At 40.6% G+C, this 25,910-nt stretch overlaps 1 protein-coding gene across 3 annotated transcripts in view; it reads left to right on the top strand.

Annotated features, from left to right (window-relative positions):
* LOC121192311 (ERC protein 2-like) overlaps window positions 1-25,910 on the top strand; it is a 145,723-nt gene that overhangs the window by 33,973 nt on the left and 85,840 nt on the right. For all 3 annotated transcript variants that reach the window (XM_041053961.1, XM_041053946.1, XM_041053954.1), the window contains exons 6-7: window positions 18,373-18,510; window positions 22,344-22,532. In XM_041053961.1, coding sequence (XP_040909895.1) covers window positions 18,373-18,510; window positions 22,344-22,532 — 327 coding nt within the window. The remainder of the gene's footprint in view (window positions 1-18,372; window positions 18,511-22,343; window positions 22,533-25,910) is intronic.

Here is a 25,910-nt window from a genome sequence, read left to right as displayed (position 1 = left end):
CGCATGGCATGTCTCAGAGGCCTTAATGACTTTTATAAGGTTAGCTATTTAGACAGGGCCTGTGGCCACCTGTGGTGCGCATGTTGGCAATTCCTCTATAGACCAATTACACACACATAAAGGTCCCCTCTTAACTTCCTTGTTTCCTCTCATGTCCTCAAATTAGATCTCCCTCTCTCTCCTCCCACCCTCCCCCTTGCTGAGTTTAATGAAAAAGGCCTCCAAAGGTCACATGCAGTGCCATCAATCTGTGTGAGTGCGTGTGCGTATGTGTGTGTGTGTGTGTGTGTGTGTGTGAATATGTTCAAATATTTTTTTATGTTTATGTGACCCCCATGTGTTTCTGTGTGAGAAGTTTAAAGATGACCTTTATATGCACCCTATACTGTGCTGTACTCCACTGGCTCTCACCTATAGCCCTTTATTCAAGGCACATAATAAGCTTGTTTGTACATGATAAATGGGACCCCTCTGCTTACTGGCATTTCATTCATGTCTGATGTGAACTTTATCTTTAGAATTAAAATATTTGCTGTTGGCTATTTTGCAGGGATTTGGTTGAAAGTTCATAGTCTACATTAAAAAAAATTAAATAATGATTTGTAGACTTTTTAAAGAGTTTTTTTTTCTTTTTACTGTAATCTTCTGTTGCTATTTTGATGGCTGGTTTCTCACTCACTAGTTTTTGTTCCTTCATTGATGTTTTTTGTCTGTTGCTTTGCAGAAAGGCTCTCCTTTTCTCCTCTTTTTCTGTCTAGCACTCCTAAGACATAGTGTTACTCCCAGTCTTTAAAAGTCTTTTTACCAGTTGTTTCATCATGCCAAAATTTATTTCTAAAAGTAAGCAGTGATATATCACAGTTTGGAAAATGGTCAGCAGTAAAATGAAGTATACATTACTTGTAGTAAACGGATTAGAACATAAAAAAATGTGTGTTTTTAATATTACGACCCCGTTTCTTACACGCGTTAACATAAAAAATGAATGGAAGAAGTGATATTTGAATGAAGAAGCAGTATTTTACATTGTGAGCTGACAGGTGTTTCACTCCATTAGCTACACTGTATACACTGACCGCAATCTGATTGGTTTTCCAAACTTCCTACTTCCCAACAGTCCCAGGGGGCTATAACTTACTTGCTGTTTCCCAGGGGAAAGGCAGGAGTGGAGCTAAGAGTCAAAGCTGGTTTCCTTTCTGGGCTTCAGAATCTATAAGTTACTGCTAGCTTATTGTAAAATACACTGACAAGCTCTGGGCGTGTTTGAAGACTGTGCAGGATGTATGTAAGTTCTCCCGAGACACAAATCTCAATGCCAAGGATGTATTTCCTAACTAAAGGGTGATTGCTTGTTCTTCAGCAATTACACTGATCCTACATCCAGCAAATCAACTGTACTGAGGATGACCTGAATGATGTAGTTTAAATTAGATTTGCAGTTCTCAGATTTTGGCACAATATAGTCTTTGCTGTCAACCATGGCTCAAATAACTCATTTAGACACTTTCATTCATCATTATGACATTTTTAAATGCTGGTAGAAGTGTACTCTAAAATCAGTGCACCTTAGTCTAAACATTTTAACTTTGGCCACTTACCCCTTTTTTTTCAATGGTATTTCTAGTTTCCCTCCACTCACTCTCTGAAAACCTCTTAGATGTAGATTTTTTTCTTACTTTTTTGAGGAAAATCCGACCTGACGAGGGCTGAAGTGTCTCTGACTGTGTGTTTCACTAGTTTCACATCTTCCAATCACTGAGTGATAGGTTTTGATGATTTCAGAGGGCTGTTTGCTCACTTGCAACAGTACTGTGCAGTCCTAAATATATCTTATTCATTTTTTAATGCTATTATGTTTTTGCTCCCCTAAGCTATTTGGTGATTCTTTCTAAGACTCAAAATGTTGTTGGACTTTCATAAATAAAAAACAGAAAAAAAAATTATTTATAGTAAATATGTATACAGTGTCAACAGACAATGGTGTCTTTTTATTTCATATGCATATTTATTTGAATTTTAAGGGCTTGGCTCATTTGAATGGGATGAGAGAGCGTTCTGAGTCCACTGCCTTATCCACGTTCGCTGTTTACATTTCTTGGTGCAGCTGCAGTTGCCATGTTCATCCCTACAGATCCAAACTGACGTGAAGCTGAGAGATGAATTGTCTGGCACGTTGACAGCCCTGTTTTCTATGTTTTCCTTCTCCAACTGGAAAGCTTTTCTCATCCTCTGGATGCTGAACTTTTCTTGAATATAGACCTTCCTCATCATTGCCATCTCTTCCTTTTCTATCTTGAAGTTCTCTCTGTCATTAATCATAGCATCCTCTTCGGCAATGAAGGCCTCTCTAGTCATGGCCTTTTCGTCCTTTTCTACATTGAAGACCTTCCTTTCCTCAATGAAAGTGTCCTTTTTGGCTTTAAAGGCCTTCCTTCTCCTCTGTTTTGCCTTGAGTTCTTTCTTGAAGGCTTTTCTTTCTTTTTCTATATTTTCCTTTTCCAGCTGGAAAGCTTCTCTCATCTTCTGGATATTGAACTTTTCTTGAATATAGGCCTTCCTCATCATTGCCATCTCTTCTTTTTCTATCTTGAAGTTCTCTCTGTCATTAATCATAGCATCCTCTTCGGCAATGAAGGCCTCTCTAGTCATGGCCTTTTCGTCCTTTTCTACATTGAAGACCTTCCTTTCCTCAATGAAAGTGTCCTTTTTGGCTTTAAAGGCCTTCCTTCTCCTCTGTTTTGCCTTGAGTTCTTTCTTGAAGGCTTTTCTTTCTTTTTCTATATTTTCCTTTTCCAGCTGGAAAGCTTCTCTCATCTTCTGGATATTGAACTTTTCTTGAATATAGGCCTTCCTCATCATTGCCATCTCTTCCTTTTCTATCTTGAAGTTCTCTCTGTCATTAATCATAGCATCCTCTTCGGCAATGAAGGCCTTCCTCTTCATATGCTGTTCCCTAAGTTCTTTGTTGAAGCTTTCTCTTTCTTTCTTTATGTTCTCTTTTTCCAACTGGAAAGCCTCCCTTATCCTCTGGAAGTCTGTCTTTTCTTGAATGAAGGCCTCTCTAGTCACAGCCATTTTGTCCTTTTCTACATTGAAGACCTTCCTTTTCTCAAAGAAATTGTCCTTTTCGGCCCTCCTTCTCCTCCTTCTCCTCTGTTTTGCCCTGAGTTCTCTCTTGAAGGCTTTTCTTTCTTTTTCCATGCTCTCAATCTCTAAGTGAAAGGCGTTACTCATCTCATCCATTTTAGCACACTCTTTTTGAAAGGCCTCTGTCTCTCTGCTCATTCTCTGCCTTTCCATCCCCAACTCCTCCTTCATCTTGTTTATGCGTGACTCTTCATGCAAAAGTTTCCTCCATGTTTCCTCAACAGAGAGTGTTTTGGCTTCTGCCTCAATCTGACCCTCCAGCGTGTCTTTCTCCAGAGCGAGATGAAAACATCCTGCTGTTTCACACAACAGAATCTTGTCATCTCTGCTGCTCTGGGTGGGATGCACAGACTGACTCTGTATCACTCTAGTAATTTCTGGCTGGACGTGATCATGTTCTTTACCATCACCGGTAATTTTCTAGAACAAAAGGACATATTTTTGACATATCATAAAGAGGACAAGTTGTGTGTTTTAAGTAATTTGAAGAACTTTGTAATATCTATAATATCTATATGTGTGACTCCTCAGTCATTTCTATTTGTGAGAACAGCAAAAACAAAACAAAACAAAAGTACTTAAATAAATGCATTACTTCTATTCCCCCAGGTTCATTCGTCCTGGGAGAGGAGACAGCCTCATTGTCCAGAGAGACCTTGTTTCTCTGAAACTGCTGGTCATTTGGTGCCAGCCAGTTCAGCTCTCTGCCCTGTGCCCTGTGCCCTGTGCTTGCTATTGATTATTAGATCAGTGTCATTTAACCAACTATCTATAACCGTCCAGATTGATGTGACATGTTTTTTTTCCATCACAAGTGCTACAACTCAAAGATACACAAGAATCTGTGTCAAAAACATAACACAAAGCATTGTCTTACATGCTGGCTAGTACTTACCACCAAAACAGGTGGGTTCTGTAGAAGTTCCATTAGTGAAGCTTCAGAGAGTACTCTTGCGAGTGCAGTGGGTATTTTGCTGCTCAGAGTCTCAGTGTGTCCAATCCTCAGTGCTCTGTGTACTGAGGTGACTGCTCTCCAGTTCACATCTCTCCTGAGTAACCTCTGAGTTCTAAGTTCTAAGTTTTAAATTGTGTGTGTGCATGACAGCCGTTGCCAAGTTTACCTCAAATTACTAAACTCTCAAGTTCATACAATGCACAGGTGAATTTAAAGCCAGATTAACTCAAACAATCTTGATAAATATTATACAAAGTTTAAAAATAAAGCTGTCATGTCATAAATCATTTGACCAGCAAACATCAAATCCCCAAAAATCACCTTTTCAAATGAACATATCATCATTACACTGATAATTTACTGGTTTAAAAAATAATCAAGTGACTATGTGGAGTATTTTAGGCCATCTCAAACTCTAAATCTACCTCTGTAGGTTTAAGTTGTGGGATTTTCTTGCTCTCTATCAATGAGGCTCAGCTTTATTTTATGAACTTCTGCTGTAGTTTGTCATCCTAATATGTGCCAACTCATCTTTGAGGTGTGCTTCATCTTCTTTAGCTGTACTTTGTCAGCTTAATACTAATATTAGCAAGCTAAAGTAAATGTTGGCAAGAGTTGTCAAGGGCTGTAGCCACCTGCAACCAGAGATGATGGAGCGATACAGATACAGACCTGCTCAACACTTGGAGGTGATGACTATTTAAAAAATGAAGACGCATGCAACAGCAGGACACTATTGTGTTGTTCAGCCTGTTTTGATCCTCAGTAACAAGATTTACCAGGAGCAAATCCATTTATCAAGATCCTGTCAACAGTTTTTATAGGGACTCTTTCTTCAGTAGTCAGTAGTTCCAATACAAACTGTTAACTGTGAGGTCTGTGGATTACCCAGAGTAAGCAAGGCATTGTTTCTGGAAAGAGATGTTGCTGTAGTGTTTTTAAAATGTATTTTTTCAGTGTTGGGAGCACCACAAATGAAATTCCATTCATCTCCATTGTATTTGGGTGGCGCCAGAAAAACTGGCCAAATACTAGAAAAACTGTATGGCTAGATAACTCTAGAGGACATGAGAAAAAATGTTTCTGTAATTTGGGTGAACCAACCCTGTAATGTGTTGACTAATCATCACATGGGAATATTTCTCACAAGAAAAGTGCTGGTTTGGTGACATTGTTCAAAAGGAATTCAAAACTTAAATCAGAGTCCAAAATACTAACACCTGGGTTTGTTAGCTAGGATTTAAGGAGCCACCCTTTTTCTTTACAAAGTACATCTCCTTTGACAACTATGTATACACTGAATCCACACTGTGTACTCTGACTTTCACTGTCTGATTTGTTTTCCAAATTTCCAGTTTCTCAGCAGTTCTAGGAGGCTATAACTTAAAGATCTGTATACAAGGGGAAGGACAGGAGAATCATAGTGTGTTTCCTTCCCGGTTTCATACTGCATAAGTTATTGCATTCCAAATGTAAAAGACATAGACCAACCCTGTGTGTTTGAAGTCTTTCCAGAGCAGGATAAAGCTTTTTTCCTGAATCTTATTGTATCTAAATATCAAGGGTACATTTTCCTCACTTAAAGGGGCGGGGGGCTTTTTTTTTATATGACAGGCTATTCTAGAAAAGGGCAGATATACTACAGATCAGCTGAATGTGAGTCAGTGCAGAAGCTTATTGAAGTTTTGTGAATGTATTTTTTGCACCTTGCTGTGAACAAGTACTGCTTTTGTTTTCATGCCACACTGGAATGAGGTTCAGCTTAGATCATTTGAAAATCAATTGAGTGGCAGGCCTCCTCCTCATAAAATTATCAGCTCTGAGTGAGTCAAGGAAACACATTTCATGGAGCTATTAATCTCTTGTATATGTTCCCCCACTGATGAAAAGAGTCAATATCTATACCAGACACACACACACTGACATGTGTCATCCTGCTGGACAGCTTTGAGGGGTTAAGATGATGCATCTCTGTTATTGCAACAGACTCTTTATCTTCACTACAAACAGGTCCAATTCCCTACCACCCAGTGTGTTGGTGAAGCTCACAGAGGCTGATGACAGGTCAGCTGGTGTGTGATAATGTGTTTCTGTGTGCGTGTGCGTGTGTGTGTGTGTGTGTGTGTGTGTGTGTGTGTGTGTGTGTGTGTGTGTGTGTGTGTGTGTGTGTGTGTGTGTGTGTGTGTGTGTGTGTGTATGCAAACCTGCTCTGTTCCCAGTCATAAGGAATTGACATCTGGAGAACTAAGAGCAAAAACAGTCTGTACGATGTGTGTGTGGGTGTAATATAAAATGGAACGGAAGAAGTTGAAAAAAAAATTAAATGTAAATAACAACAGGGAGTCTGTTTGGTGTATCAAATGGTAGTCATGAATCTCCTCATGTTGCATTTTTGTATTCTTTGACTAGTAAATCATCGCTTTCTTTCCTGGTCCTGTGTTGTTTTGGATGTTTTGAGTCATTTGTTTTTTAATGTTTTCTTTTTTCTTGACTATCCTGAATTTCATTTATTTTATTTTAATTCATAAATAGTAATTAAAATTTGGACTCTTTTGGCATCAATCACTTTCAACATAATTAATGGTTTCTACCGCATATTTGAATCATCAAGAGACTGCTTCATGTTGATACAAATGAGAGTACTTCAGTAAAACCTCACATTTATCTTTTACACTCCTTTTGACTTTGAAGTCTGAGGGTCTGTTGCCCCCATATTTTTTTGAAGTGTGGAACTGAATGGTAAACAACCCCTCTTTAGTCCCCAATACAGCAAGTGAAACTTCTGACATGGTTGAAGTAATACCCAAGCTGGTGGACAGATGAGACACAGATAGACACACAGTCCAGTGCTAAGCACAGTGATCTCCACTATGACCCATTTTGAAATTATTATAGTGCAACGCTGCAGAGATGGAATTAAACTGCAGTGTGTATCACTCAGTGCCCTATTTTCTGTCTCAGGAGAGTCTGAGGATTTTTTATCTTTTCCTACAGGCCTCTCCATGGGCAGTCACAGTGACTCATAGCATCACACCATGAAGTCATTGCTGCAGTTGGAGCCCTACATTGATCCTAATAGTTAGAGGCTGAATTTAACTAAAAATAATGAGGACCTGGTCTGTAAATGAAGAAAGAAAATGCATATGCTAGGTTTGTGCAGGCATTTTTGAACATACGTATCACAACACAGAACAGTGGGAGCTCTGTTTGAGCCCTTGGTCTACGAGACCATGACCAATGCATAATGATGGATTTATTTATTTATTTTTTCATTTTTGGTTCCTTTTTTTTCTTTCTTTTTTTTTTTTTCTTTCGCTGGGGGGGTAGGGGTGTGGTAGGTACACACGCAGAGCCGGTTGTGGTGTGGTTTTGGCATACATGTGTTATTCATGTTCAAACATTGTGGTCATCTCAATCCATATTCATGCTTTTAAAAAGCCAGGCTGTGTGCATCGAAGTATAGTATCCCCTATCATGTTCCCTTCCTATAGCAACCACAGACAGGGAGATTCGATTACGTCTGCTTGGTTTGTGCTGGGCACGTGTGTGTGTGTGTTTCTATATAGAAGGATGTCCTGTACACAAGAGTCTCTGTTAGTTATAATAGTGTCTAGCAGGTCTCTCTCTTAGGCTTTCTCAGGGGAACCCAGCTCTGTTTCAGTGCACCCTCTGCCAGACTCTTTCAGCACTTGCTCTGGCCTGGTGTCATCGCTGGCTCTGGCCTGGTGTCATCGGCACGGCTATGCCTTTGATTGTGAAGAAAAGTAGAGAGAGAGAGAGAGAGAGAGAGAGAGCGTGATATAGAGATGTTCCCTTCCTTCCCTCTACATTTCCTCTCTTTTCTCTCCCCCACTCTGCTCTCCCTCTCTCTCTCTGTGGAGCAATTGCTCCTCTGTCTGTCCATTTCTCATAATTTTATGAGGTTTCACTTTAGTTGAAACACACTCCATTTTCATGTGCCTTGTTGAATAAATGGATGCATACCATCTACTGACTGTGAACATTGTATTAATTTGAGCAAACCGCTGTACCCATGCAGGCTTTTACTGACTTTGTTTTCCCAAAACAACCTTCAGTGCTCCTTTCTCACTCTTTTCTCTCCCTCCTCCCGCATGTTTTACACACCGCCCCAAAACAACACTGGCACTGTTGAGTGTGATGCATATGGATAGCAACGGGAAGTGCCTCATTTTGATTGAAAGGAAAATATTAGTCCAGCATTGGCATAGTGTTTGTGTGGTTATGTGTGTGTGTGTGTCTGTATACTGTGTATAGACAAATGTGAACCTTACTTGTTTCTTTTAGAGGGTGTCTAGATATGTGTCACAGTTTAAACTACTTCCTAAAACAGTTATATAATAAATCTGTGATGACACACCATCACAAGGATTGGGTATCAAACCTCAGTACTTTTGAGTACTGACTGAAATGTGTCCATAGCATGGAGGTTCAAGAAAAAAAAAAAAAAAAGTTCAGCAAGTTGGGATCCAATGCTTTGTCAGATTTTTAGATGTATTTACTTATTCTTTGGTCAGAAATGTCCTGATCTAAGTCAGAAAATGTTTACAAAATTTATTTAGACAAAATTCTTCTACTGCTGCTTCAGCAATGACAGCATTTAAAACTGATGCATTAGGAGGCGTGCCATATTTTGCTAAATGAAAATGGGGATTTTTAGAAAAACATGTTTTTGTCAAACTCAGAACTGAAACTCTCATATATCCTGGTAGTGCTGGTATTGAAAAATTCTAAAACCAGCGCAACTAACAATTACTTTCATTATTGATTAATCTGCAGGCTTTTTTCTTGCTTAATCCTCAACAAAAATGTCATTAAAAAGTGAAAAATACCCATCATATTGCTTGTTTTGCCTGGACAACAGGGTACAAGGCAAAGAAATGAAGAGAAATTTCATGTAAGAAGAGAGAAAGAGAGAAAAGAGAGAAGCTAAAACCAGTAAATATTTGGCCATTTGCGGTTTCCTTTTTTTTTTAAATCCATTGATCAACTAATCATTGCAGCTCCAATATCCATCCCTAACCAGCACTATTACTACCTGTAATTTAACACCAAAATGATATTGTACAGTAGAGGTGCATTACTAAATAACTGAATATCATCACTGACTCTAAAGACTTGTATTAAAATGTTTAATGCTTGAAGCAGTCACATGACTTCATATTGTAACAGCTACAGTATAGTTTGTGTGGTGGCATCAGCTTATGAAAGTTTGTTCAACACAAAATTAGCAAATTGCGTTGGCTTCCTCTGATATTTGAACCTATAGGAGGATGTTGTAAGGCACACGGGTCATTAAACAGTGAATGACTGACAAACATACCTTAGCTAGATACATTGTAGGATGCATTGCAAAGCATTACAGGTGAGCGACTGTGGGGGTAACAGCTGTATTTCTCAGAGATTCTTAGAGATAACTCTTTACTGTACAACTATGTTCCTGCGTGTGAGCCTGTGTGTGATCTTGATAGATCTGTGATGAGGCCACCAATGCCTTTCATCCTAATGGATTCCATCTGACCAATCACAGTGCAGAGACATGGCTGCAGATAAGCCGGCTGGAGCTGGGGAGGTTCCGGTAAACAGCCTGTGATAGGCCCCCCTGTATCCCACTCTGCTCCTATCAGCAATCAGCCGGGGTTAATGGTGAGAGCCTGAGGCTGGCTGATTGGAGCCAGGCTACACATCAGTCAAGACAAACCCAGTGTTGGGCCATATGTCAGGCTACAGCTATTCAAGTTTGTCTTCTGCCTGACCACAACAGGCACGCAATGTTCTTTAATTCAAGGAATCAGAAATGTTTGATGACTCTCTTACTTGATGAAGATCTTGAACATGACTGTATGATGACACAAGCCATAACTCAGACTGACCTGTTTCGACCTAAACTGTCGGCAGTCCAGTGTTAGCTTTTCATACTTTAATATCTTAGACAGGAACTTCAGTCTCTGTCTAACCCTCTCAAATGAAAGTGGGTCACAGTTTGACTCTTGATCTACCATTGAACCATATGACTGTATGCTGCATTTGACCGGTCTGACCAGATCTCTGTAACGTGGGGCTGGGTCAGAAGCTACAGGTTGACACACAGCAGCTGTGGTCCCTGCAGGGTGGCCACATATGATTTCTTCCTTATTCTTTTCTGTCTTTCTTTCTTTCATTCTTCCTTCCTTACTTTCTTTCAGATCAAAGGGCTCCCATTCCCCCTCTCCAAAGTGGAGAAAAAGAAAAGAATTAATACTAATGGTGCTGGGAGCAGAGGAATAAAGCGTCAGGGTAATTACCCAGCAATCACTGCAGCATTCCGCAGCTGAGGGGGGCAGAGATAGGGTCTTGAGCCTAAAGAGCATGGACGTGGATCAACTTGGCCGGCACACACACAGACACACTCGCACTCACGTACAGCCTAGCTTGCACAAGTGCAATCTGTCTTCATTGAACAGCTCTGGATCTGCAGGAGTCTCACCCTGCTCATTTTGCTCTGTGGTCGACCAGGAGAAATCACTATGAAAACAACACTCGCTTCGTCTTTCCCGCTGTTTCTCTGCCATTTTCTGCGAGCATGTCTGGCATCCCTTTGTGTGTTGTGTGTGTGTGTGTGTTTGGGTGTCTAATTGATATGTATGAATGCAGTGGAGGGTCTTTGTGTGAATGACTTTCTGGAGGAATGTGTGGAGAGAGGGGGAGGATGTCTGCTTGTCATGTGTGTAAGTGCTATATGCAGCCCCCATCGCCTGAACCTGGCCCGACATTCATGATAATAATCGCAGCCTGATTGTGTGTGTATGTGTGTGTGTGTGTGTATTCCTCAGAGATCGGCGCTGTATGTTCAGAATAAGCCACATGTTACAATGGATGACCAGAATTAGAAAAGTGGATATGGTTTCCTGTTTGTGCATGTGTGTTCATAAACAAATTTCTTTATGCACATACACAAACAGTGGGCCTCATTTATCAGGCTACTTAAATATTTTTGTTTCAGTTATTAAGATTGATTAAAGTTTTTGGGGAGGTTGACTTTCCAGACATTGGACAAAAATTTACAAAAACCATAGCCCAAAACTAGGATTTGTCTGAACAGTCAAATTTTCATGGTTAATCTTTCACTTTTTTTTTTTTATTAAAGAAGTGATTAAAAATACTTTCTGGGCAACATTTTTTCTCCATTTTGGGTAATATCATAAAGAAAGATTAATTGCAGCTTATGAAAATAACTCAGGCGATGTGTGGCTCACATTGCCTCTAAATGTTTTTGTATTCATTTCTAAAACAGGCAATAATGGTTTAATGGAAACACAGATTATTACTTTTTAAGAAGTGTTTTTTTTTTTGAGACGTTTATGGCGGTGAAATAATTGTTAGTGCATTTGAACTTGCACTTTGTCTCTATCCCTAAAACTTTATCTGTGAAAGGCTGTTTTTAGTTTAGTCACTTAGTTTAGGGCTTTTTTTCCCCCAGTTACCAACAGTCCAGGCATTTTGAACAAACAAACATCAACCTCTTCAGAGTAAGACTCTACTGTGGTTTCAGCCCAAATGCAAAGTTAAAATAATACAATATACTTTTGCCTCCTAACCACCTTGCTAGTGATGGCAGCTGCACTCGTCTGTTTTGGAGATCTGATCTGGAATTCCTTGGCTCCCTCCTGCAGTTTTGTCTGCACGCAGTTTTTTTTTCTTTTTTTTAAATTTCAAGTTTAATTTCATGCCATTTTCATTTCACTTCTTTCATGTGGCGTTCTATAAATGAAATTATGTTAATGCTATCTGTAAATTGTTGTTAAATAATAACCTTTTGGCCACTAAATAAAATCTGTTTGTTCTGGAGAACAGTTCTTAGAATTACCTTTTTTTTCCCAGATCTTTTTTGGTGTATTTGACATCATTTCTCACAATGTAATTATCCTTGTGGGTGTTCTCTGTTACTTAATTCGATGTTTCTGAGGTTGTGCCATAATGTTAATTTATAATAACTAAGGGAATGTGATGGAGGGCGTGTGAGTTCACTTCTATTTTAGGAATGATTGGGATTTATCACTGAATGCACGCTGTCAACCTCATGTATCTGAACAAATACAGAGAAAGTTGAAATTTATACATAGAGACTCATCATATGGATTTGTCTGTGTTCTGTATGCTTGTTCCTCTATTTGCATAAAGTGTGTGTCTGTCTGCTTTTGTACGTGTTTGTGTGCCTGTGCGTCTGCATTTGAGTGAGAGTACGTGTGTTTCTGATGGACACAGAGCACCTTTGTATTTCATAACAGGCGCTCGTGGTTAGGGGCAAAATAAATGTCGGGGCAATGGAGAGGAAGTTGCTGTGAGAGTCACAGGCCTCAGTCGTAATCAGAGTGAAACCCATAGAAAATTCTGTCTCTTTCATTTGCTCCCTGTTCCACTTTGACAAATCTTTTCTTTTTTTTTTTTTTTCCTTGGCCGTAGGAGTGATAAGCAAAGACCTGCCTGCTTGGCTTGTCAACACTGGATCCTGCCCCTGCATGGCTGTTGTTGGTTTGTAGGCAAAAAAAGTTTGGTAGAGAACAGCACAGCAGATTTAGATAGACATGCAGGCAAGCTAGCACACATGCAGGTACACTGTGGCACAACACATCATGCATTTATGCCCAGCCCTCTTCTGCAAGCAGGTTTTGGCCAACAGATCAACATTCCTTAATTGGAGAGAGAGATTTTGCAACTCTTTTGCACTCTTTGACATTTCCTGAACACTTTTGAGGGAGAAAAAAATTCAAAACTGTTCTCTGACAGAAATAAGGAATGAGTTGTACTTTTCCTCATTTAGAAAAGTGTGGATGATTTCAGAACCTGAACATCGTGCCTCTTGACCCTCCTTTCTCCCCATCCCTCTCTCGGGCACCACTCGTCTTATGAAGTCATTGTGCTCACAGTGCTCCGTCGTTCCGGTCGATAACAGATGAGTAATGACTCCTCGAGCAAAGCAGCATGACATCAAGAAGGTCATTTGAGTGGAGTGGGGGAGAGGTGCCATTTTCAGCTTTGAAGGTCTCTGTGTGTCACGTTGTCCCTTCATATTCCCAAGCAGACGACTCAGCAGTCTATAGAGATACGAAGGGAACTTCACAGTTTTGAACAAATGCTGATAGTTTCCTTTCAGTCGCAAGTGCAGTGTAACGCTTTCTGACATTTTTATTAATCTGCTTATTCAAAGAAAATTATAATGAAGTAGCTTATAGAATGTGTGTGTCTTTTAAAATAGCACAAGTAAAATCTGGGACCAAAGAGGACAGTATCTGGACTGTGTCAGCCTGCTCTGTGAAGTGAAGATGTATCACATCACATATAGTTTTTTAAAGAACTTATTTGAGTCTCCTCTTCTACTCTGCTGTCCTCACATGGTGGATGCTTTAAAAACAAAAACATACCATAAACTGAACATTTTTTCCCCCCATTTTAAATAAACTTCAGAGTTGTCAGAGTGGATAAATTGGCCTGTGGTAGAAAATCGCCACATGGGGGCGCCAGCTTACACAGTATCAATGCTTCTACAGTCAATCGGAGCTGCCCATGTTGTTCTGTTTCACAGGCAGAGATGGGGTGGTGGTGGGACAGGGGTTAAATGAAGTGCAAGTACACCCTCCTCACACTGAAAAGGTCACTGTCTTCCCTGAGCTTCATTAGCAGACTGTGTTTCTCTTTGAAGAGCCACAGCTGAGTGCTCAGGAGTCGGAGGAAGTCCTTTATTAACGTGGGAATCAACAAGCTCTGATGGTGGGAGATGAGAACAGTATGCAGGTGTACATGTTTAAGTATGCTGGAACAAACACACATACACAAATGCACATACACACAAACATAATAAAATTCAAAATTTAATATGTACATGCTTTACTTGGATTACTGTATGCGATTCTGGCGTCCTTTAAGTAGCAGTATGATATTTCCAGTATGTAGTCTTTCATCGTGTTTCTGTTCGACTGTGACCTAGATTTCTCTGGGGAAGTACACACTATGTTCCTACATATTGTTCAGTTTAAGGTTATTGTTAACTGTGTATTTGTGTGTGGCTCTGTGTGTGTGTGTGTGTGTGTGTGTGTGTGTGTGTGTGTGTGTGTGTGTGTGTGTGTGTGTGTGTGTGTGTGTGTTTTCGTACATGCATGCACATACGTCAGTGCCAGAATCTTTGGGTTTTACAAGTGTCCCTGTCATATTTTCAGAGGCGATGACAAGCACAGAGAAATGAGTTGCCTTACAAAAAAGGGCGACCAATTATTGTTTGGTATTTTTATTGCTCCAAAAGAGTTTTAAAAATACAAATGATTTTATTTTTATAGTGGTCACGCTGCATGCTGGTCTCCTTTGTGTTCTGCAGAAATGATTCCTCTTGAGGCCACCGAGTTCTGTGTCTGAGTTTGGATGGAAGACAGACGGGTCGACCGGGTTTGTGGTTCTGCTGCGGAACAAGCTGCTTTTAGATTACGTTTTTTTTGTCAGTGAGACAGGGCCTGATACCCTTTTACTAACTTCCCTCTCATTACATTAGAACTAAATTTCTTCTAATCATAGTCATACTTTACAGACTGCAACTACAGTGTAACAACAAGGCTCCCAATGAGTTTCTAAGCACGCTGAATGAAGACTGGAAATTGTTTTGTTGACAGCTGTTAACTTTTTAACCTTACATGAAAGTATGTCATCTTTTGCTTGTGACTTCCCCGTCGCTTTAAAGATTTGCCACTCACTCCAGAATGAATAAATGTCATCATGTTTTGTTCCACTGATGAGAAGATCACAGCCCACTTTTCACTCACTAGTTTTACAAACTAGTTGTTAAACTATAAAAGCTCATTTGTAATCCATCTTTGTTCCCATATTCTTAGATGTACACTATAATTTTTGCATTACAGTACTGAAATAATTCCTAAAATTGTAGCTTTAATGCCCCCTCTGCATCTGTTTTCTGACATAATTATGTGAATGATGACTAGTCAGTTAGTCAACTACTATTTTGCAAAAGCTGTGAATGATTAAAAATCACTAGTCATGAAATCTGTATAACCCACAGCCTCCAAAGATTTTAGAGCAATTTACTGTGTTTTAGAGCTACGGCTGTCAATAGCACTGCAGAGTCAAGGTCAGTGGAAGGTAACTGTGCATCAACACTCTCATATGTAAGGAGAACCTGGTTCCGTCCTATCAGCTTGTTGATAAAGTTATCAGAGTCAAAACAGTACGGTTGTAAACAGTGGGGAGCCATATGTGTGGGGGATGACTGAGACAGACGTCATGATTTCTCAAGAGGATACAAACTCAACTGAGACAGACAGTCCACACCGCAGTGCCTGGCCCATAGAGTCATGGTAGCTGCCTATCGTAGGTGGTCTGCTTCAGCGGGAGGTGTGTGTGGTTGGAGAGTGGGATGACATATGCACAGCGGTTTAATGATAAAAGCCTCTGTATGTGTGTGTGGGTCTGGCTGTGTGTGTGTCTGTGTGTGTGTCTGTGTGTGTGTGTGTGTGAAAGAAATAGAGAGATGCGGGAGTATAGTTTGAGGTAGCCTCATACACTGAGATAAAATGAATGACTGCTGTTCTCATCATAACAACTGAGCTACTGGAAGAGAGGTCCCCCTCCTCTCTCCCAGAAAGGCATACAGCTGCCCTGCGCCTCCCCTGTCCACAAAAGGCATTTCTCTTTGTCGAGTGTGTTTTGAGTTTGAGAATTTTGATAGAATTCCTTGCCCACTTTCCCATATCCGTGTCTCACGTGACTCCTTCTCATCCATTGGCACAAGTTTTAAGTTGTGTTTAATGTTTTTCTGCACAATTTCACAGAAGGCCGAACAAATATTTCATCTAGGGATTGTTATTTTGAGCGACCAGGCCAAAGCAAACTTAGGCCTGGTAAAGAATGTAATCATTTATCTAAGACCAGGGGCGACATTTTCAATTTGACCTATAATAGGGCTCTGTGGTGCCCACAGGGAAAGGGAGCCAGAATGTGCATGAGTGCGTGTGTGTATGCTTCGGTTCATATTTAGGAAAACAAAGTACGTCAAGCTACTGAGCTTCTACAACTGGGCCTAACTAACTGATATTTGGTTTGTTTGTACTTCCTCCTGTGTTTGCTGTGTGTCCAGATAAGCATGTTACAGTGTCAGTAATCTGTGGGGGGTTCACCGGTGCTTGATTATGTGGAAATTGTGAATGTTTTAAGTGTCCTACTTCCGTTAGAAAATAAGTGAAACATACCTCTTCAGCCCACTTAATTCAAATGAGAGAAACATAAGACTCTCTCAGTTCCTTTCTCTCTCACAGTGTCTGCCCTAAAATCCCATGTAACACACCCATGGCAATCATGTATTGCTGGGAATTTTATCTGACTTTGGTAGTGTGAAGCTTTCCCATCATTCCCTGAAGGGTTTTATGTCCCTATCGCTTATGCACTGACCTACCAGAGCCTTTAGCTTGGTTGTGTAATGACTGTCATTAACCTATCAAGATCTGCCAAAGGGTCCTGGCTGCTTTTTCCCACCCCCTCCTGCCACTTTCCCTTCATTTCTAAAACCAAGATGGCTCCTTTAAGTCCTTGTTCTTGCCCTCCAGGGAGCAGAGAACACCATAGTCTACAGTTTAATTGGATTCATTTGTAAAATAGCCGAGATTTGGACATTATCTATCTATGTACCCATGACTGGAATGCAGCTTACTCTCCCCACTGGACATTTTTTTCCATGTCACCATTTCAGTTAAGATGTGGTCTCCTGATGGCCTGAAGTGCTTTTCTTGTTTTTATTAGATTCTCATGTTCATTAAATAATGAACTCTTTTCAGAGCATATGCCTCTCTTTTGTAAGACACAGGCCCTGATATGAGAAAGGACTGCTTGGGTCAAACATGGTATTAATGCTTTGCAGCAGTGAGTCAATGGTGCTTTGTCTGTCTGTGGAGAAACAATGAAAAGAGTCTGAAGAAGTGCTCTGTACTGGTGTATAAATCTTAAGGAGTTTTAGGGAGTCCATCAACTTTTCAAATTGAACAACCTTTTTTTTTTTTTTTTTTTTAAATGAAAATAACATTAACTCAGCATTTAGAAGAATGTATAGTGTGTTTGTAGAAATTATACTAAGCCACAAGCAAGTCACCATGTCAGCATGTCCTTTCACCAGATGTGCTGTCCCTTTGTAACTAATTTGTAGACCTCTGGAGTTTCATTGCAGTGCACTGTGTCCTACTCCAGCTGCATCTGCTAGTGTTTTGTTTGGTACAGCTTGGGGCGCTTTGTGTTGTGTGTGTGCCTATGTGTGTACGTCTATGCCTGTGTATGTGTCTGTTTGTGTTCTGTTTTGCAAATGATCATCAGATAAAGGCTGTTGAACACCACAACTGGCTATTACACCACCACTTTAGCGACATGGGGTTAGCCACAGAGAGGCAGATGCAGGGACATAGTCCTGAAAGTCAATGGGCTGAATTAACTCTTAGTATAACACACTTAAACTGGTACTCAAGCTGTTACAGTGAACCACCATTTGGTCTGACTGTCCAGTGGACACAGTCATGTTTAAAGTACTGCTGTTGGTGGAAAACTGCATTTCAGCAAAAACTTAATCTGATTCAGTCCACCTGCCACAACAGATTAATACAGACAAAAAAATGGCACTATTCAAAATATTACGGGAAACTACCGGGAAAGCTTGTGCTGCTTACGATAATTAAAAGCAAGCAAACAAAAAAAACCCAAATATGTCGTGTAGTGCAGAAAAATAAAAAAGAATGCCCGGATGGAGCACTGCGACCTCATGCTTCTTTCTGAGTGGCTTTGTTGTTTACACCTCTTCCCTAAGTTTTGTACTTAGAAGTAGAATTAACTTTCCTCATGGATCCAACCATAATTGTCTTGACCTAAGCCGTACAGTGGAGGCTTTCTTTGCTGCTCATCTTTGAGATGCCAGGCCAGAATGGAAGACATTACAGCAGGAAATTAGAGAATGCAGCCGGAGGCTGAGCCTACTATTCAGTGTCTAGATTCATCTTTGCGACTAATCAGTGGTCAATGGAATGATTTCTTTTTGTGGTACTTTGGTACCACGAAGTTTCCAGTCACAATAACCCAATTAGGTGCATTGTATGAATTCTACTTAACCTTTCAGGTTCAGTGTAAACTTTTCTCCCCATGATTCTTTTCATCTTTGTCATTGTTATGTATTTGTTTCACATAACTATTCCACTAACCTCAGCTCCCCTCTTTCTCTGTCTCTGTCCTTCTTTCTCCAGATTGAGAACCTGTTGGAGCAGTTAAAGGATAAGGACAAACAGCTGGCTGGGTTGAGGGAAAGGGTTCAGGGCCTCCAGACTGACTCCAGCAACACAGACACAGCCCTGGCCACACTGGAGGAGGCTCTGTCAGAAAAGGTACACAACAAAATGAAGAACGAGGGGAGGGTGGGATTGGACTTGTTGAAAAATCTGCAGGATATCAAGGTTGAAGGAGATGTTACTCTTTTGTTGGATGGATGGTGTGAGGAATAAAGCACGCTATTGATGAAGAGGCAAAAACTTGTTTGTCAGATGTAGACAATAAAAACTCACACAGTGAAACCATTAGACCACCACTTGGTCTGGAACGGTCTGGAAATTTTTACCCATTGAGGCACACTTGTCTTTCAGGAAGCTGGTATACGGCATACTGCTTAATTAAGTTGCATGCTTCGCTATGACTCACTGCCATAATTTACGGACGCAGTCTCCTAATTTATAGACCTTGGACCACACTAGATGAGGTCTCGTCTGAAAACAGCAAGGGAGAGAAGGAGGCACGGGGAGAAGGGAGGTCTAAGGTGAACATAGACAGAGGATTAGTCCCTGTCTGTGACTGTGCTGAACACAGGGAGGGAATGATCTATAGAATAAGAGGAGGATAGAAGTTTTGAAAGGGGCAGTAGTGGAAGGGTGGAAAAGCAGAATGGCAGAAGAGGCACAGCCCTGATGGAAGAGGTGGCCTCAGAATTAAGGGAGGGAGAGGTCAAGGAATGCAAGGGTGGAGACAGAATAAAAAATGAGTAACTTCTGTGAAAGCCTATGAAGGAAGAGAAAGAACAGAGCTGGAAGGAGAAATACATTTACCAAGAATCAGACAGGGATGGAAATTTAATAACAGGCAACACAGCCACACACACACACATATAGAACAAGATTAGGTCAAAACGTAGTATATGGCTGGACCAATCAATGTGCAAAATTGAGGGCGTACTTGAAAACAATTGTGGAACCTCTATAAACGACTACTTTCAATGGAAAGGATCTAATTGCTTTTTTAAACTGGATTTACTGGTGTCTTGAAGCTAGTAGTATAGGACGCACAGCGAAAAACTGTAGTTCTGAATAACTATGTGATTCAAGGTGAATTAAGCAGGCTTATGCCATATGGGCGGATGGTGAGTAGATGTGCTGGATGTTGGTCGTAAACATTCAGTGTTTGTTGTTTTCTGGCAACATGAGAGAGCAGCTGGTCTCCATAAAGCCTCACCTCAACACTACTGAGCTAGCATGCCGCCACTAACATTATAAGATGAATGGCCTTGCTGGCCAGTGTGGTGTTTTGTTTTTTGTTTTTTTTTGTTTTTTGTTTTTTTTGTTTTTTTGCAGTAAAGTGCACTTCGTTTAATCGCACAGGTCGTCTACCCAATAAAACCCCACTGATTTTTGCAGAATACCTGATGAAATATGTTACGTTTGAGAAGCTGGAATGCTGATGCAGATTCTTGGTTTGAATAATGGTGTTTTTTTCCTTGTCTACACAAGCCTTTAGCGGTGTGTTTATGGATTTGCACTCATGCTTACAGGGTGCCAGCGATTTCTAATTGGAGACAGGCTTGAACACAGGACAGATTTGATGATATACACTGTACTGACCATGACCATGGAGAAGTCAAATCCTAGTCTGACAGTATATACATGCTACTCCGAACTGACTGGCTTGATCTCAGAGTGACTCCATCTTGCTTAGCTTTGTTACATGTTTAAAGTTGTTGCTAGCACACATTTGTTGGTGCTACAGTGTAAAAAATGATTTCTTTGGCGCTGCAGGCTAAAAAATGGTTCCCATTTACATGTTTGTTTGTACTGCAGGCTAAAAGATGGATGCGGGTTTACATTTTGTTGGCACCGGTTGCTGGTTAAGAGTTTACAGAGTTCCAACTTAGGACAGATGTTGATGTCCAGCAGTACTGCTTGTTTTCCAGTGGCTGCCAAATTTTTATGTGTACCAATGTGCACATACTGTATATGTGTATATTTATTCCTTTGCATTTGTTGTTATATATACTCATATTAGCAACTGAAGGAGCAGACAATAGAAGATGTTCCAAAAGTATCTTCCACAATCAAATTTGAGTGGTGCGTATCAATCCTGCCAGCAACATTTCAAAAGTTGATGTCAAAACCAGGTCAAAGTTCATTTTCAACTCATTACAACTTAATGTCTGTATTGCAGGTACAACATTAGTGCTAAGTCAGCCAACAACACTTCCTAATTATGAAGATTTTTTTCTTTGCTCTTACATAATGTTAAGTGATTTGACATCTATCATGTGACAGCAGCTTAAGTGGAGTCAGACGCAGGGATGCTTGAGTTCTTAACAGATGTGTATGTTTATCGCTGTCTTATTGGGCTGAAGTTATTATTTTATTTTATTGAACTCCACTGAATTTATATCTTTCAATCATGAATCCTCTTCTTTTGTGCTCACAGACATCAGTTTATTAATAGACTAAATGTTGGCTGATTTGTGTTTCATTGTGTTTGCAACACATGGACCGACGCAGTACATAGATGTTTTCACTTAAAATGATCTTTTATCACCTAAATTTGTTTTTGTTGCCGACAGACTTTGAAATGAATAGCATAATGGCACAATAAACTGTAAATCCCTTTTCTGCGTCGGCCCATCTGTTTACCCAGAAACCACTTCTGATGCAGCTTACATATAATTCAGCTGTGATGAGGAGAACATTGGCGAGCTTTTCAGACTTTGTGGTCAACACAGGGTGTGTGTAATGTGTTTACAAGAGCGAGTGTGTGTGTTGCTAATCACACACCCTGTCACAAACCTGCTCTTGGAGCCAGTCGCTAGCCACAGTACTGTGGTTCTAATTAACAGGATGGGGCACTGTGCCCATGTTGGGCCCTGCTCTTTGTTGTATGCGTGTGTGTGTGTGTGTGTTTTTGTGTGTGCCAGTCTGTGATGCTATGTGTGTTGTGTTTATGTGTGCTCCACACTTAAGCCTCATAGAGGCAGGTTTTATTATCACATCCTGGTCTCTTTCCCTAAACCCCAAACATCCTTGAGATATTTCATAACGTGGGGAAAACACCCAGGACCTATTAGCCATGTGGTCTCTCTCCCTCTCCTTTCTCTCTCACTCGCCGTCTCTTCCAAAGCCCACTGTGCAGTGTGTTACTGTGCCAGGTCTAGTTAGTGGGTGTATTTGTCCAATTACCCAGGGGTTTAAAGCTGCCAATCATGCCGTGATGCCACATCGTAAAGTCTCATTGCAGAGCTGTACTCTGTGCCTAAATAAACACCTGAATAAACACCTTGATAATCACTTCAGTCCACACCTAAACACACACACATACACCTTAACACACATCTACTACACACACCTTGCATGCTCTGCCACCCATGGTGTGGACCTGGTCTCAGGCCAATGCCCCAAAGCCATGGTCCTCCTGCTGTCCAATGTGATTACAGAACAGAGAAAAAGATGATGTAAACATTCCAACTTGGTTTATCAGTAGGCAACATGGAGTTGTTGGAAAGTGATCTACAGTACTGTCCAATCCATTCGCAATAAATCTGTCTTTGTCCCTCAACTCTCCTCTTCCTTCCTCCTTCTCCCTCTGTACTACTTGGCTCTGACCTCCTCGTGTGCCTACTATTATTTATTATAGTATTATTTATGACGGGCATTTATGAGTTTGTCTTTGGCTGCACTTTGCGAGGCATGCTGGTGAGCCTATTCAGCAAGAGACTGGCTTAAATATTTCAATAATGATAGGGAAGAACAGTAATCACACAAGGTTGACAATCTGTCGCACACTGGAGAATAAACAACATCCATTTTACGTAATTTCTTAAATGTGGACAATCTCTTATGCAGATAATAGCTATCCAGGCCTTTACTATATTCCTACTCACACTTCTCGCCAAACTCTCTTTGTCCTTGTTCTGTTACTATCTCAGGAGCGAGTGATTGAGAACCTCCGGGAGCAGAAAGACCGGGATGACAGGGTTCGGCTGGAGGAGCTGGAGCAGATGAGGAAGGAGAACCAGGAATTAAAGGAGAAAGTCTCAGCCCTGCAGCCCCCAAAACTGTCCCAGAGCCAGGCCACCAACCCCAGCCCGACCCAGAACCAGAAACCCGATGGAGAGGTCAGTATGGAATGTTTTGTTGCAGCTACAGTATCTAAGGAAGTGATGATGTGTAGATAACAAAAAAGGTATGTGAACGTGTGTCTGTATGTGTGTGGTATGCGGAGTTGGTTATTTTTGTAAATATGTTGTTGCTATTGTTGTACTCATTCCCCAAATATTACACGTAATCTGAAATATCCAAAACAAAATATAACTCATGGTTGAAACAGTATGCATGTTGATACAAGCACTGCGCACAACAAATCAAGATTTCCAGTCTGGTATGTGTGTGGACTGCAGACAAACAGCCATTAATATTTCATCGTTATCCACACTATAACAGACTTGCATCACTTGTGCCAGGATCTTAAATAAGCACAAACACAAAAATCTCACTTCACAGATATCATAAAACAAAGAACAGGTATCTTTCGCAAAATTTTTCACGGTTGAAGACGTCAAACATAATGACACTTTATAATTATTTTTTATTGTACAAAAAGAATTAAAAGAATTAACTTTTATAACCCCTCCGCAGTGGTTGTAATATGCTACTCGCACCCTGTATTTACACTGCTAACATCTACAGTAATAGTAATTCCACTCTCTTACCTCCCTGTGAGCATCCACAATATTGTTAGCAACTCCCTAGCAAAGGGCCTGCCTGCACTTTGTCCCACAGGATAAAGGGATGAATTAAGAGAGAGTGATTTATGGATGTAAAAGATCCCTCTATCCCTGTTCTGGTGCCAAGTCAGAGGCCTTGCTGTCTTTTTTCTCTTTCTCTTTCCTCTCCCAGGCTTACAAGCCAGGACAGACTTTCGCCCTGCCAGAATTTATGAGAATGTTTTCTTTTATACTCATAAAAAGCATACACACATCTCATTCCTGTGAAATGATATCTTGTTGAATGTTGACGCGGCACCACATGAAAGGGACAGCAGCTCAATAAGTCTTTGTAGCAAGCAGATTCACACTCTGACAGAAGTGTTGCCATAATTGGACTATTCTGTGTACTCGGCAGCAATCAGACCTGTTATGTAAACTTACAGATTCTTCAGAAAGACGGATGATGTTTATGTGTTTATATTTGTGAGTGTGTGTGTGTGTGTGTGTGTGTGTGTGTTTCTCTCTGTGCGCCTGTTCATGCATGCCACCACAAACACAACTGTTGACGTATGTGTGAGTGTTTGCATGTGGCGAAGTGTGTCGATGTGTTTGAGCCCATTGTAGTGCAGTGGACTGTGACATGTTGTGAGGCTGTGATATTCAGGAGGTCAGAGGTGAACTGACATGGTGCCTGAGATTAGATCCTGATCAAACCGACATTCTGGCACGATCTGATAGAGACTGGTGCATGCACTTCAGTTGTGAATACTGCTGCTAAATCAGATCCCAGAATGCAGTGTGTTACGCACAGTAAAAGCTTCACTCCGAGGTGTTGTAGATAACAGGAATCTAGCAGAAAAAAACAACTCAAAAGACAGTCAAATGGTGAAAATACACTTCCAAGACATGGTCATACCCTATTCTTCATCATAACCACTGTTAATACTACTAGAATATTACTGTAAGTGGGCAAAATGGTTGAATTTCCACAATGTGAACTTTTTTTAACCTCACAAACAGGCTTCGTATACAGTAACTATACATTAACTCTACCATTAATCCAATAGTTGTATGAGAAATGCCCTCATTTGACGTAAATCAAAAATTTCCCCTGAAAATGGAGAAATAAGTTCTTTGCCTGACAGCGCTGACACATAGCAATTTACCTCTCAAGCAAATGTAGAGTTTGTGTTTGCCATCAGGTTGTACACACACAGTGGCCCACTCACTGATGTTTGTATTACTGACTCAGTCAAGCTGTTAGCGGAACTTTTTACCTTGACCCCAGAGCTCTGTTGACTTCACTGTATCATCATCCTCTTCCCATAAAACAGTATTTGTTGATTCCGAGGGTTAATAAAGGACTTCTGGAACTAAACACTAGCTCTTCAAAGAGAAAAACAGCAACGAACCTCAGGGAAGGCAGTAACCTTTCCAGAGAGCGTTGGTTTAAACCAGAAAAGAGGCGCCACACCTCAACTCACTTTGTTCTCAATTCTATTCAAAAGACATTTTGGTTTATCTAAACCAGGTGGATGGCACATTGTTGTACTTACTGTCTTTTCTTGTTTCTTTTTTGGTTTTCATTGTTCTTTCTTTCTTTTTGATGGCAGATTGAAGATGAGAAGAAGATCAGACATTGGTATTTTTTATCTGACAGAAAGAAAATGAGATTGAATGCAGTCATATCTAAGATATATAGAGACAGATATCGTGTTTGGGAGACAAAGGTGTTTTTTAAAGGCTACCCAGCCTCAGTGTTGTTGGGTGTTCTCCGGCCAGGAGTTGAATATCCCAATCCAGAGCCTGGTGGACACACATATTTAACTTATTTGTAATATTTACACTTCAGAGAAATTTCCAGGAATGATAATAATAATTTCTCTGACCAAATATGTAATCGTATCTTTACTGGCCTTCCCCCTCCTGTCATAATATCACAAATTCCTCTTGGACCCGTCGTCCTCTCAGCCCCACTGCTTTCTGCCTGTCTGTGTTTCTCGCTGAAAGAACATAACAAACTCCGGTCCACTTAGGGCTAATGCATTTTGTGCAAGCTTAGATTGGGCTTGATATGTGTGGACGAGCGTATGGGGCTAGGTGTGGAGGTAATGGGGTGAGTACAAGGTAAACAATGAGTCGGCTCGCCATGCCAGAGGGACAAGTGTTCCCCTTTTTCACAGGATTTACTCTTCTCTGCAGGCATGTGTGTATACAAGTACAGTGACGAGCCCATGGGGCTCTTTAAGGTCACATATTGACACATGTATTGTAGACAGGTTAGCCAGACTCCGTGGACATGTGAGCAGAACACAAGTAAAATTCATAGACTACAATAATGCAGTCATGGACATTTTGAGTATATATTTTGTTCCTGCTAAGCGGCCTCATTATGCATGCTTGTGTCTAAAGTGCAAGACCTTTCAGTCAGTTATTAGTGCTCCATATGCCATGGCTGTATCTCACATAAGCAGAGACCAACTTGTGCATTTTGTTTATCTGCTGGATTTGTGATAATTGGAAGGAGGCATTTGTGCAGATTGGCTAGTGGTAATAGTTAACAGACACTCCCTGGGGTTTTTTTCTAATGACAGACTCGAGCAGAGCTACGTGTACTGTCCCAGACTTATGTAGACCTGACAATAAATTATTCTGTGTGTATGTGTGTGTGCGGGTGTGCGCTCACTTGATGATGTTTAAACGAGTGGCCTCAGCTGTCTCAACAAGTTAAACAATCTTCACAAACACAGCAGACAGAAAGGTAAAGACCAAGAGAAAGAGGAGAGA

This window comes from Toxotes jaculatrix, chromosome 2 (genome assembly GCF_017976425.1).
Source record: "Toxotes jaculatrix isolate fToxJac2 chromosome 2, fToxJac2.pri, whole genome shotgun sequence".
Lineage (NCBI taxonomy): Eukaryota > Metazoa > Chordata > Actinopteri > Toxotidae > Toxotes > Toxotes jaculatrix.
Note: the sequence above shows the minus strand (reverse complement) of the source record. Positions and strands in the feature narration are given on the sequence as shown.